We start from the raw sequence: 11,127 nt of genomic DNA, 5'->3' as shown, positions 1-11,127 counted from the left end.
CATAGGCTTCCAGTGTGAGAAAACTATGTGACTAGGGAAAATAAGATATGAAGGTAGACAGATGGACAGGCAGACCGACACCCACACCCACACTTTAAAATGTCATTATTTTAAAACTTCCAGAATTAAACTAAAGCTCTATAAATTTGCTGTAAAATACACAAGTTTCTCAAATGAACATCGTCAGTTGTCTTTGGGAGCAGAGTGGAATACAAAAATGTGATTATGTAAACAATAACCAGGTTTTTTTCATTGTAAAATGCATTTTAAAAAATTGTTAGAGATCCTGGTTTTCTTTTTTTTTTAATTAGGAAATTAAAAAACAAGGTAAATTTGGATAGAGCACAAATCTGAATCTTTATCAGAGGAAGCACACGGGGAATTCCCTGGCAGTCCAGTGGTTAGGACCCCGCGCTCTCACTGCTGAGGGCCCGGGTTCAATCCCTGGTCGGGGAACTAAGATCCCACAAGCTGTGCAGCCAATAAATAAATAAATGAATTTTTTTAAAAAAGAAGAAGAAGCACATGTACTCTTAGGCACCAACGTCAATGATGGAAATGGACGGATAACAAAAGAAAAATATTAAGTCTGTTTATGATTGACTAGTGAGGAATTTGTTTTGTTTTCCTAAAGATGAAGATTTTATTTAGTGCTTCCTAGAAAGTAGAGCAGAGACCCTGAGAAAACAAATGATAACACCCTTTTTCAGAGGCAGCTATTTCGATCATACAGGAAGGATAATGCACTTCAGAAACCAATAGATCTGGAAAGGAAGAGCATTCTAATATGTCACTTAAATGTATTACAGAGATTAGAACAATATTAATCCCCCTAATATACTAGAAAGATTAAAATAATATTAAGCACCTGCATAGCAAAAGTTCAAATACCTGGAGTTGATGTGAACTTTGAGCTCTCTTTTATCTGAAACCACGAGGGTGATAATAATACCATCATAAAAAGTCTGTTGCATGGGTACAGGATACTAAGAGCTTTGCTGCGTTATCTTACTTTATTCTGGTAATAGTCCTGTGATATAGTTGATTGTCATCCCGTTTTCCAGGTGAAGGAACTGAGGCACAGAGAGGTTAAGTAATTTGCCCAAGGGCTTCCAGTTATTTGGGAGCCCTTACCTGTTAATAATACTATCTGCCTCCCCCTTGTCCATTTCCTGTCACAAGTATGCACAGAAAAGAACTTCATAGTAGAAATAATGCTTTGGAAAGTTGCTTTTTCCTAGAGGACTGGCACTGCCACGTCCACACAGCTCCGGTGGAAAAGGACGGTCCTGGCACCATCTCCTGGGCTGTCAGGTCAGATTGTATCTGCTTTTTGGTGTCTTGATTCATGGAACATGATTTGATCGATGTCTTAACTTCATATCTAAAAACTGTTTTTTAACAGAATTTATGCTGGGACAACTTATTTGTATTACACACAGAGTTAAATTTTTATGTGTTTTATGAAAACACACCTGGAACTTCTCACATTGGCCATTCTGAAAGATCTTGCATCTAATTCTGCTAGGTTAAATTTGTTAATTTTCTATAATATTTCATTTTGTCCTTCTGTGTTTTTCAAAAAGTAGAAACCTAGTTTTTAAGCCCAAACTTTAAATGTCTCTGAACATATTCTAGATATCTAACTGCTATTTTCCTCTCATCCATAGGCTCCCCAATAAATCCCATAACATTTGTTAGGTGATAACGTTGAACTGGTAACATGAGGCAGCCTAGAGCAAAACAAGCAAGCGATTGTTAAAAATCAGTTTCAGGCTTCTACCTCTGTTTTACTAAAATGTCCTTAGTCTACACATTTTGTCTTCCACAAAGAGAGGTAACCCAAAGGTCAAGCTACAGACAATTTCTGTTATCGAACTTATAATTGAACTGAGAAAGGTGTTTTGATGTTGGAAGATGTTGGAGAAGGAAAATCAAGGTTCTTTTTGGAACACAGAACACAGAGAGTCTGTTGTGTCTCTTGGTTTGATTTAGGTGAAAACCTGCAGGGGAGGACGTGTTTCTCCTTTCATTTGGGTGACCCTTGTCTTTGGCTGCGCCAACAGTGGTGCGAAGAAGGTGCCCAAAGGATTCATTCTGCTGCTTGGTAGACAGCCTTGGCCATCATTTCCATTTCAATCTTCCATTTCCTCTTGTTGCAGCTCAAGGAGTATGAGGCCCAGCACCGGCAGTCAGCTGCCTTGGACCCTGCTGACTGGCCAGACGGTTCTTACCCACCATTCGATGGCTCATCAAACTGCAATGTAAGTTTGCTGTCTCTTTGAGCATCTTAACCACTCCTACTAAAAAGGGACAGCCTACACAATTTGAGCCTTTAGACTTCTTTTTGCAGGAACCAACTCCCACCTGGATCTGGAAAGAGGCGTCTCTTCTGACGTGTTATTCTTTTCTTTACTTGGTAGCTGGGACAGCGCTATTCATGCTGTTTTTGTGTTTTTTTTTTTTAAATAGAAGTAAAGTAGACACAACTTAAATTTTATCATTATAAGCATTTTAAGTGTTCAATTCAGTGGCATTAAGTACATACACTTTGCTGTACAACCATCTTCACAACCCACTTCCTGAACTTCTCCATCATCTGAAACAGATATTCCATAACCATTAAACAATAACTCTCCATTCTCTCCTCACCTTCCCCAACTCCTGGCAACCAGAGTTTGCTTCCTGTCTCTATGAATTTGACTAGTCCAGGTACTTTATATAAGTAAAATCATGCAATATTTTTCCCACTGTGTCCGGTTTACTGCACTTAGCACCATGTTTTCAAGACTCGTCCACGTCACAGCTATACTAGAACTTCATTCCTTTTTATGGATGAACAGTATCCCACTGCACATATATACCACATTCTGTTTAATTATTCACCTGTCGATAGACACTTGGGTGTTTCTCCCTTTTGGCTATTGTCAATATTGCTGTTATGAACATTGGTATACAAGTGTCTGTTTGAATCCTTGCTGTCAAATCCTTTCCGTATATACGTAGGAGTAGAATTTCTGGATTATACGGTAATTCTATGTTTTAACTTTTTGAGGAGCTGCTGTATGGTTTTCCACAGTGGCTATACCATTTTACATTCCTGACAGCTGCGTGAAAGTTCCAATTTCTCTGCTTCCTCACTGACACTTGTGATTTTCCCATTTTTGATACGTCATCCTAATGGGTATAAAATGATATCATTGTGGTTTAGATTTGATTTCTCTAGTGTCTGATTATGTTTAGCATCTTTTTATGTGCTTGGCCATTTTTATACATTCCTCAGAGAAGTGTTTATCCAAGTTATTTGCCCATTGTTGAATTGGGTTTTTTGTTTTGTTGCTGGTTGTTGAGTTGTAGGAGTTCTTTATAGAGTCTGGATATTAATCCTGTATCAGGCACATGACTTGTAAATATTTTCTCCCATTCTATGAGTTGCCTTTTTACTCTCTTGATAGCGTCCTTTGAGGCAGGAAAGTTTTTAATTTTGAAGTCCAATTTACATTCGTTTTTGGTGTCATAACTAAGAAATCATTGCCATGTCCATTGTCGTGAAGATGTTCTCCTATATTTTCTTTTAAGAGTTTATAGTTTTATCTTTTAAGTTTAGGTCTATGACCCATTTTAAGTTAATGTTTGTATATAATATAACATATGGGTCCAACCTCATTCTTTTGTGGGTAGATACCTTGTTTTCCCAGAACCACTTGTTGAAAAGACTGTCCTTTCCCCCATTGAATGGTCTTAGCACCCTTTTTGAAAATTAATTGACCATATGTGTGAGGGTTTATTTCTGGGCTCTCTTATTTTATTTCTTTGGTTTATATGTCTTTCCTTTGCAGGCATCATACTGTTTTGATTAAGATAGCTTATAGTAAGGTTTGAAATTGGGAAGTGTGAGCCCTGCAACTTGGTTCTTCTTTTTCAGATTGTTTTAGCTATTAAGGTCCCTTGAGATTCCATATGCATTTTAGGATGGGTCTTTCTGTTTCTGTGAAAAGTGCCATGAGATTTTGATAGGGATTTTATTGGACCTGTAGATTGATTTGGGTAGTATTGTCATCTTAACATGAAGTCTTCCGATCCGTGAACACAGCTATTCTTCCATTTATTTATGTCTTCTTGAATTTCTTTCAGCATTGTTTTGTAGTTTTCAGTGTACAAGTCTTGTCTCCTTGGTTACGTTTAATTTTAAGTATTTTATTCTTTTTGATGCTATTATAAAATGAAATTGTTTACTTAATTTCCTTTTTGAATTTTTTATTGCCAGTATATAAAGATGGAACTGATTTTCCTGTGTTGATTTTGTATCCTGCTACTTTGCTGAATTTCTTTATTATCTCTAACAGATGTGTGTGTGGGGGGGTGTGGGGGGTGTGTAAAATCTTTAGCGTTTTCTACCTAAAGACCATGTCACCTGTGAATAGAGACAATTTTTCTTCTTCTTTTCCAGTTTTGATACCTTGTATTATTCATGCTATTTTAATGTGACCAAAACATTGCTTCTCAGGAGTTCCACCAAGATCATAGGAAGTAGAATTCCAGAATTTCAGATAGACGTTTCATGGTGCTATCATCAAAGTGCATCGAGTGAGAATGGAGGGAGTTAATCTTTTTCATCTATTATTCAATTTTTTTTTTTTTTTTTGGTTTTCAAGATTTTGTTTATTTGAGTAGTTTGTAGCTACTATGCAGTTGTTTTGTTTGTTAGGTCCTCTCTTCCTTAAAGTCTGGAAGCAACTCTACCTCCATTTCTTTAGACTCTTGTTTCCTCTTGTCAGTGCTCCATACAGCCAGTCATCTTTCCAAAACGTACCTCTCTTCTTACATTCGTGTGTTTCAGAAAAGCCTGATGGTTTTCCAGTTTTACAAGATAAATTCCAAACTTCCTGGCACACTCAAGACCCTCTGTGATCTGACCTTAATCAATTTCTCTACTCGCATCTGTCACCCCTTGCTCCAGTAGGTCTCCACTCCATCCGCATTGGACCCTGAATGCCTTACTGATCATACCTTGTAATTTCACACTCTCTGCTTTAATTTCTGCATTTCCTCTACCTAAAATGTCTTCCTGCAAATTTTTCCAGGTAAAAATCTATGCATCTTTCAAGGTGAAGTCCAACTGCCACCTCCTCTGAAACTTTAGCATCCTCAAGTGTATTTTTATAGCTTCCTGTTCTGTGCTTTGTTAAACTAGCTTGCTACATGAAACCTAACAGTTATCCTGGAGTATCAGAATTAATTGTATGTATTTCAACCTGCATGGAAATTGTGAGCTCCTTGAGCAAGAAAGGCAGCTGTATTATCTTTGCGTCTCCAGTGAGTGCCTAACTCAGTGTCCAGCTTATGTAGCCTGCTTGAGAAATATTCAGTCAACAAACTTGTATTTGAATGGTCATCCTTCCTGGCTGCTTTAAGAGCATGTTTTATGTCTTGAGACTATAGACTCAGTCTTTACACTTCTTTGCATCTAAGTAACAAATGATGGCATATCATTAGTAAACATAACCCTCCCACTACCTCCTTGTCCCTGATTTCCTGAATCAAGCACCAGATTCCATTGCAGCTAAAACAAACAAACAAATAAACAAAAAACCCAAAGGATTATTAATTTGAAAGCTCTGCTTGGTTTGCTTTTGTGTGGAGGGGACTGATATTATATTATTTATAATAATAAATGTGTCATATGCTAGCCAGCAGCATGTCCTGGGACTGAGGTAATCAAAGGAACCATGTCCATGGTTTTCACTGTGCCTTTTGGGGTCTCTTATCCCCTAGTTCTAACATAATATAAATGTAAATCATGAATCCAAAGAATCATGAAGAATAAATATCGTAACTCAGGACTGATGTGATTCAAACCCAACTCGGGGGAGAGCACACAGCCTCAGTTGTCCATAGTGGGTCTTTTAGTGTCCGTCTCACTGGATACTGTCCCGATTAATAGCATCTGAGTCAAGGGAGAGGTTACAAGACTATCCATTCAGAGAAACAGTCCTGTACTAAAACCTCACATACTTAGATGGTAAGGAGAGAGGCTTATCTCATTTAGGAAAAAGTTACTATAAATAGAGCACTGTAGACGTTTTGAACAAGCTGCTAAGAAAGTATTATATTAAGTATTGGTTTGTTGAACCCCTTTCAGAGGGTAAATCACAACCATCACCTTGATATCAGCTGACAGAATGAAATGGGTACTTCTTAAAAGTTGGGCATTCGTTCTCTTGAGCATTTCTTTGTTCATTTAGGAGGCATCTGTGGAGGCTCTGCAGAGAGCTTGCTATGTGCTAGGCTTCATGCTAGGTATCCAGGTTACAAAGGTGAATGAGAGAGAGAGGCCCTGCCCCAGTGGAGTTTACCCTGCAGTGCAGAGGTTAAAATTCGCCTCACATGTGCTCACACAGACTCACGTACATGATTACATTATTAACTCCTTACAAACTGTTTCTTCATAGACGGCTCAAAAATAAACTCAGCCTTTCCTAGTTGGAGGGAGGGCCAGGGGTACGATACGCTCCTTCCACTTCCAGCACAATTTCCCAGAAGCTCTAGAACGACTTGTCTTTTTGCTGAAAGATGTAGGTGAAGACAGTTTAGTCAGCAGTGGGGAGAGTTTTCTGAAGAAAGGCTGTTTACTCTGTGTAGTTTGCTCGCCGCCTTTGTGCAAACAACCCACACCCATGTTCAGTCACGCTGTTCATTACTTCATGCTAATGAACCGTTGGCACCGAAGTTTGCTTGTACTTGATTGTGATCCCGACGTACGTGACACTTGCCCTTCTCACCCTGACTTTAGTCTGTCCCATGTTTTCCTGGAGACTCAGCAAGAAACTCCATCCAAAATATTCCTTCTTACGGATGCTCCATTTGCCTACTAGCTGGGTAATTTATTTCAGATAATTCCCACTGTGTCCTACTCCAGCTGCCTTGGGTTCGGTGCTATGATTATCTTTTGTGCGAGGGCCAGGGCTTTTCAGCTTTCTATCGATTCTTTTCTATACTGAGATGCAAATAGCCCACTGGCCATAGTGGGGAATGCCCAGGCCATGAAAGTTGCAGAGATCATAGGGCCTTTGTCACCGGACCTCAATGCCTATATTGATGCCTGTCGTGCTTTAGGGTTTCATTTGCATTGATTCATAGGCTTCCCCCACCCCCAGAACTGGCATTCGATAATTGCATGTTACTTCACAATAAATCCATATTCACATTCTCAGTTTCCAAGAGTATAAAGTACTAAAGATAGTTACCAGGGGAAGTGAAATATAGCTTTCTCTCTGCCAGAGGGGAATCTGTTCTCTGCCGTTTTTCATTAATAACAAACTTCTGTTGTGAGTGTTAGAGTTTTTAAAAAGAATTTCTGGTTGAGTACTTAACTGGATTCCTCATTAAACATCTGAACGTTTATTTTAATATTTTTCATCTTATTTTAGTGACTTTTGTTTTCCTTCGCCTCCTGCAGGGGAAAGGTTGTAAGAGTTCTCATTTTAAGCTTTCAGCTTTGTGCATTGAGGTTCAGTTTACCTTCTGATTAAGAAAATGTTTAAAGAAATTGTGCTCTCTATCTTACTGGGGTTTAAAGTTGTTTTACTCAAGGCGTGCATTTTAGTAAATCATAGTTTTTGTTTTTACAAAAGTGATAGGCAAGAGTTGGTGATCTGTACCTGAAATACTTGCAGTGAACTCTCTTGCCGAAAAATGTCAAATTGTAAATTATTTGATTATGATGCTATTCAAATTATTTTTTTAAATATATAATATATGAAGAAATAGTAAAGCAACAACAAGGACAGTAAAGCACCAGAGCTCTTAGAGTCCATTGCAGACATCCAGTTTGGTCGCATTCAGTTGTTTCACTTCATACAAACTGTGTTCCAGAAAAAGTTGGAATTATGTTTCTGTATCTGGAGCTCCTTACCAGGGTGAAGCAACTATGGTGAAATGTTTTGTGAAGTGAATTATTTTGTAAATCAAGTCATCGTTTCATAATTGATCACTTTTACATTTGGGGAAACTTAGAGTTGGGAAATATTTGTGCAAAGAGTGCTATGTTATCACTGTGGTGTTATAATAATACCTTACATCCGTATGTGCATCTCCGCATAACCTTTCATTCCAATTCTGAATATAGCTTTGCCACTAACCTGGGGAGCCAGGTGGTTGAACTGTGTCCAGATTTGGGGTAACAAACACACAACATCAGGTGGTCATTTCTTCCACTTTTTACAAAATACTATTTTAAGTGTTTCCCTGATTGAGGACTTTCAAGGTCACAGCTAAAATATCCCCATATTGTTGGCATGATGCAAGACTGTTAAATCTTTTGGGGGCTTTCTAAAATTATAAACCATAAACTTGGCCCTCACCAGCAGATGGTTTTTACTGCGGCTTTTCAGAGTCATTTCACCTACCTCAATTACAGCCATTGTCTTCCAACCAGAAGATTCAGGTCTGTTGTTTTGGAGGAAGAGGTTGCTATAGCCTTAGTCTAATCTAGAACTTTCTAAAAGATAGTGTGCTGAAGGCCAGGAGAGCATTCCACAGAGTTACTTTTTTTAGTGGTTCTTGGGGCGAATGGCCTAATTTCTATTACGGCCAAAGAAAAAGATGGACGATTTAATCATTTAATACAGAATGTGGTCAGAGAACAGAGCTCATGCTCATGGGGTGTTCCTTTCGGGGGCAGAACGATGCTTCTGCTTATCCAAGAGATGTCTGTAAATGCAAGGTGCTCTTTTTAGGGTCCAGGACTCTGGGTTGAACCAGATCTTTTAAAACTTGGCTATTCTTAAATATAATTAATAAAGTGAAAATAATTCTTATTTTGAAGAGGTTTCTTTTACTAGGGTGAACTTCTAGACAATGCCTATAAGTTAAAATTTATCAGAAGTTTTATTTTTATATTGCAAAGGTGTTAAAGGAAGATAGAAACCAATATTATTAGCTTTGTTGTTTGGGGGAACCTGATTCCCAAACAACATTGTCATTTTTTTAATGGCAATACATGATGAATTTACAGAATTGTCTTCCACCTATAGATAGTACCAGCGATTTTTTAAAAACAAGATTTTCATATTTTTGCTGACTTTGAGTAAATATTTATTGGATGCATAAACTGTGTGAGGATTCACATAGACCTTAGTATTAAAGTTGACATTATAAGTCCAGTAAAGGTATCTTTATGTAAATGGTTGGCCTTCTTTCTACTGTCTTTCTGCTCTTATATTGTTGGTTTTATAAGGAAATTTAAGAGAGAATAGATTCCAAGCATTAAAATAACTTACATTACTGAATGTAAGTTACTGTTTGCTTTTAACTGTGTTGACATGTTTTCGTTGAATCTCTCTTCCTAAAGGATTTGTTTTTTATAACAACATACGGGTTTCAGCTGAAAAGGGTTCTCACTGGCAAGGTACGTTTTGATTTGTGGCTAGAAAATGGTTCTGCTTGTTGTAGCTTTAATTCTTATACTCGCTAGCCTTAAATACAGCATGGTTGGATGTGTGCTTTGACTCTTTATTTCTTGAACAGAGGAAGAGCTTTACTCAACTCATTTGACTTCTTTTTTTAAAATTAATTAATTTATTTATTTGGCTGCGTTGGGTCTTCGTTTCTGTGCGAGGGCTTTCTCTAGTTGCGGCGAGCGGGGGCCACTCTTCATCGCGGCGCACCGGCCTCTCACTGTCGCGGCTTCTCCTATTGCAGAGCACAGGCTCCAGATGCGCAGGCTCAGTAGTTGTGGCTCACGGGCCCAGTTGCTCCGAGGCATGTGGGATCTGCCCAGACCAGGGCTCGAACCCGTGTCCCCTAGCATTGGCAGGCGGACTCTCAACCACTGCGCCACCAGGGAAGCCCAACTCATTTGACTTCTAATTTGACCAGGAGAAAGAGCAGAAGTATGGCCTAGCGGTAATTTGCCAGAGAGCTTTTTTACCCTCTTTGCTTGGGCTAGCATGTTCATGCCATGCTATGTTACACTGTGTCAAAAAAAGGAGCACTTTTCTAAATCTTTCTAAATATAACTATGGCAAAGATAACTTCTATTGATTCAGGTCTTTTAATGTGTACTTGAAGCCTTGAGATGATTATTCAGACTTTCATAGACACCTTCTACAAATTTCTTTTTTATTTGGCTGGGTGGGAAGAGGAAGCAATATTCCTCTTAATTTTAACAAATGTAATTTTGAAATGAAAATGATAGTAAAATAGAGACATTAAAATTCTCTTTAGAAGAGTAGACGTAATGATTCTTTTTTTTATAAATTTATTTATTTATTTTTGGCTGTGTTGGGTCTTCGTTTCTGTGCGAGGGCTTTCTCTAGTTGCGGCAAGCGGGGGCCACTCTTCATCGCGATGTGCGGGCCTCTCACTGTCGCAGCCTCTCTTGTTGCCGAGCACAAGCTCCAGACGCGCAGGCTCAGTAGTTGTGGCTCACGGGCCTAGTTGCTCCGTGGCATGTGGGATCTTCCCAGACCAGGGCTCAAACCCGTGTCCCCTGCATTGGCAGGCAGATTCTCAACCACTGTGCCACCAGGGAAGCCCCGTAATGATTCTTTAGACCTGTAGCTTATGGAGAGACTAGAGACAAAAATCAGTCCATTGAAATAACATGTGTCACAAAGTCTTGTGAGAAAGATGACTTTTGCTCTCACTGGACATAAGCTGACCAAGAACCACTGCTTAGATGACTTCTTGTCATTTATTCCACACCACCCTCTCTCCCCAGCCTTGTCCCTGGGAGAAGGGCCAAAGTTTGAGGCGTGTGTTTGCTGTGAGTCCCTTGAGATCATCATCTTTAAACAAAGTTAGACAGGAAGGAGGCTCTGGCCTCGGGAAAGCCAGGCGTTTGCCCGGTGAGGGGGCTGGTTTAAGCTCACAGATGTGAGTCAGACCTTGGGTCCAGATCCCACCTCTGCCACCTATTAGCTCTGCATCTGAGGGCAAGTTGTTTCATCTCTTTGTGCCTCAAAACTTGGGCTGAGGGCTTCCCTGGTGGCGCAGTGGTTGAGAGTCTGCCTGCCGATGCAGGGGACACAGGTTCGTGCCCCGGTCCGGGAAGATCCCACGTGCCGCGGAGCGGCTGGGCCCGTGAGCCATGGCCGCTGAGCCTGCGTGTCTGGAGCCTGTGCT

At 39.5% G+C, this 11,127-nt stretch overlaps 1 protein-coding gene across 4 annotated transcripts in view; it reads left to right on the top strand.

The window, feature by feature from the left end:
- SASH1 (SAM and SH3 domain containing 1) overlaps nt 1-11,127 on the top strand; it is an 862,598-nt gene that overhangs the window by 799,117 nt on the left and 52,354 nt on the right. For all 4 annotated transcript variants that reach the window (XM_032651563.1, XM_032651562.1, XM_032651561.1 and 1 more), the window contains one exon: nt 2,163-2,264. In XM_032651563.1, the coding sequence (XP_032507454.1) occupies nt 2,163-2,264 (102 nt within the window). The remainder of the gene's footprint in view (nt 1-2,162; nt 2,265-11,127) is intronic.

The sequence above is a fragment of the Phocoena sinus genome, chromosome 12 (assembly GCF_008692025.1).
Source record: "Phocoena sinus isolate mPhoSin1 chromosome 12, mPhoSin1.pri, whole genome shotgun sequence".
Lineage (NCBI taxonomy): Eukaryota > Metazoa > Chordata > Mammalia > Artiodactyla > Phocoenidae > Phocoena > Phocoena sinus.
The sequence above is the reverse complement of the archived record's forward strand: the minus strand, read 5'-3'. Positions and strand labels throughout refer to the sequence as shown.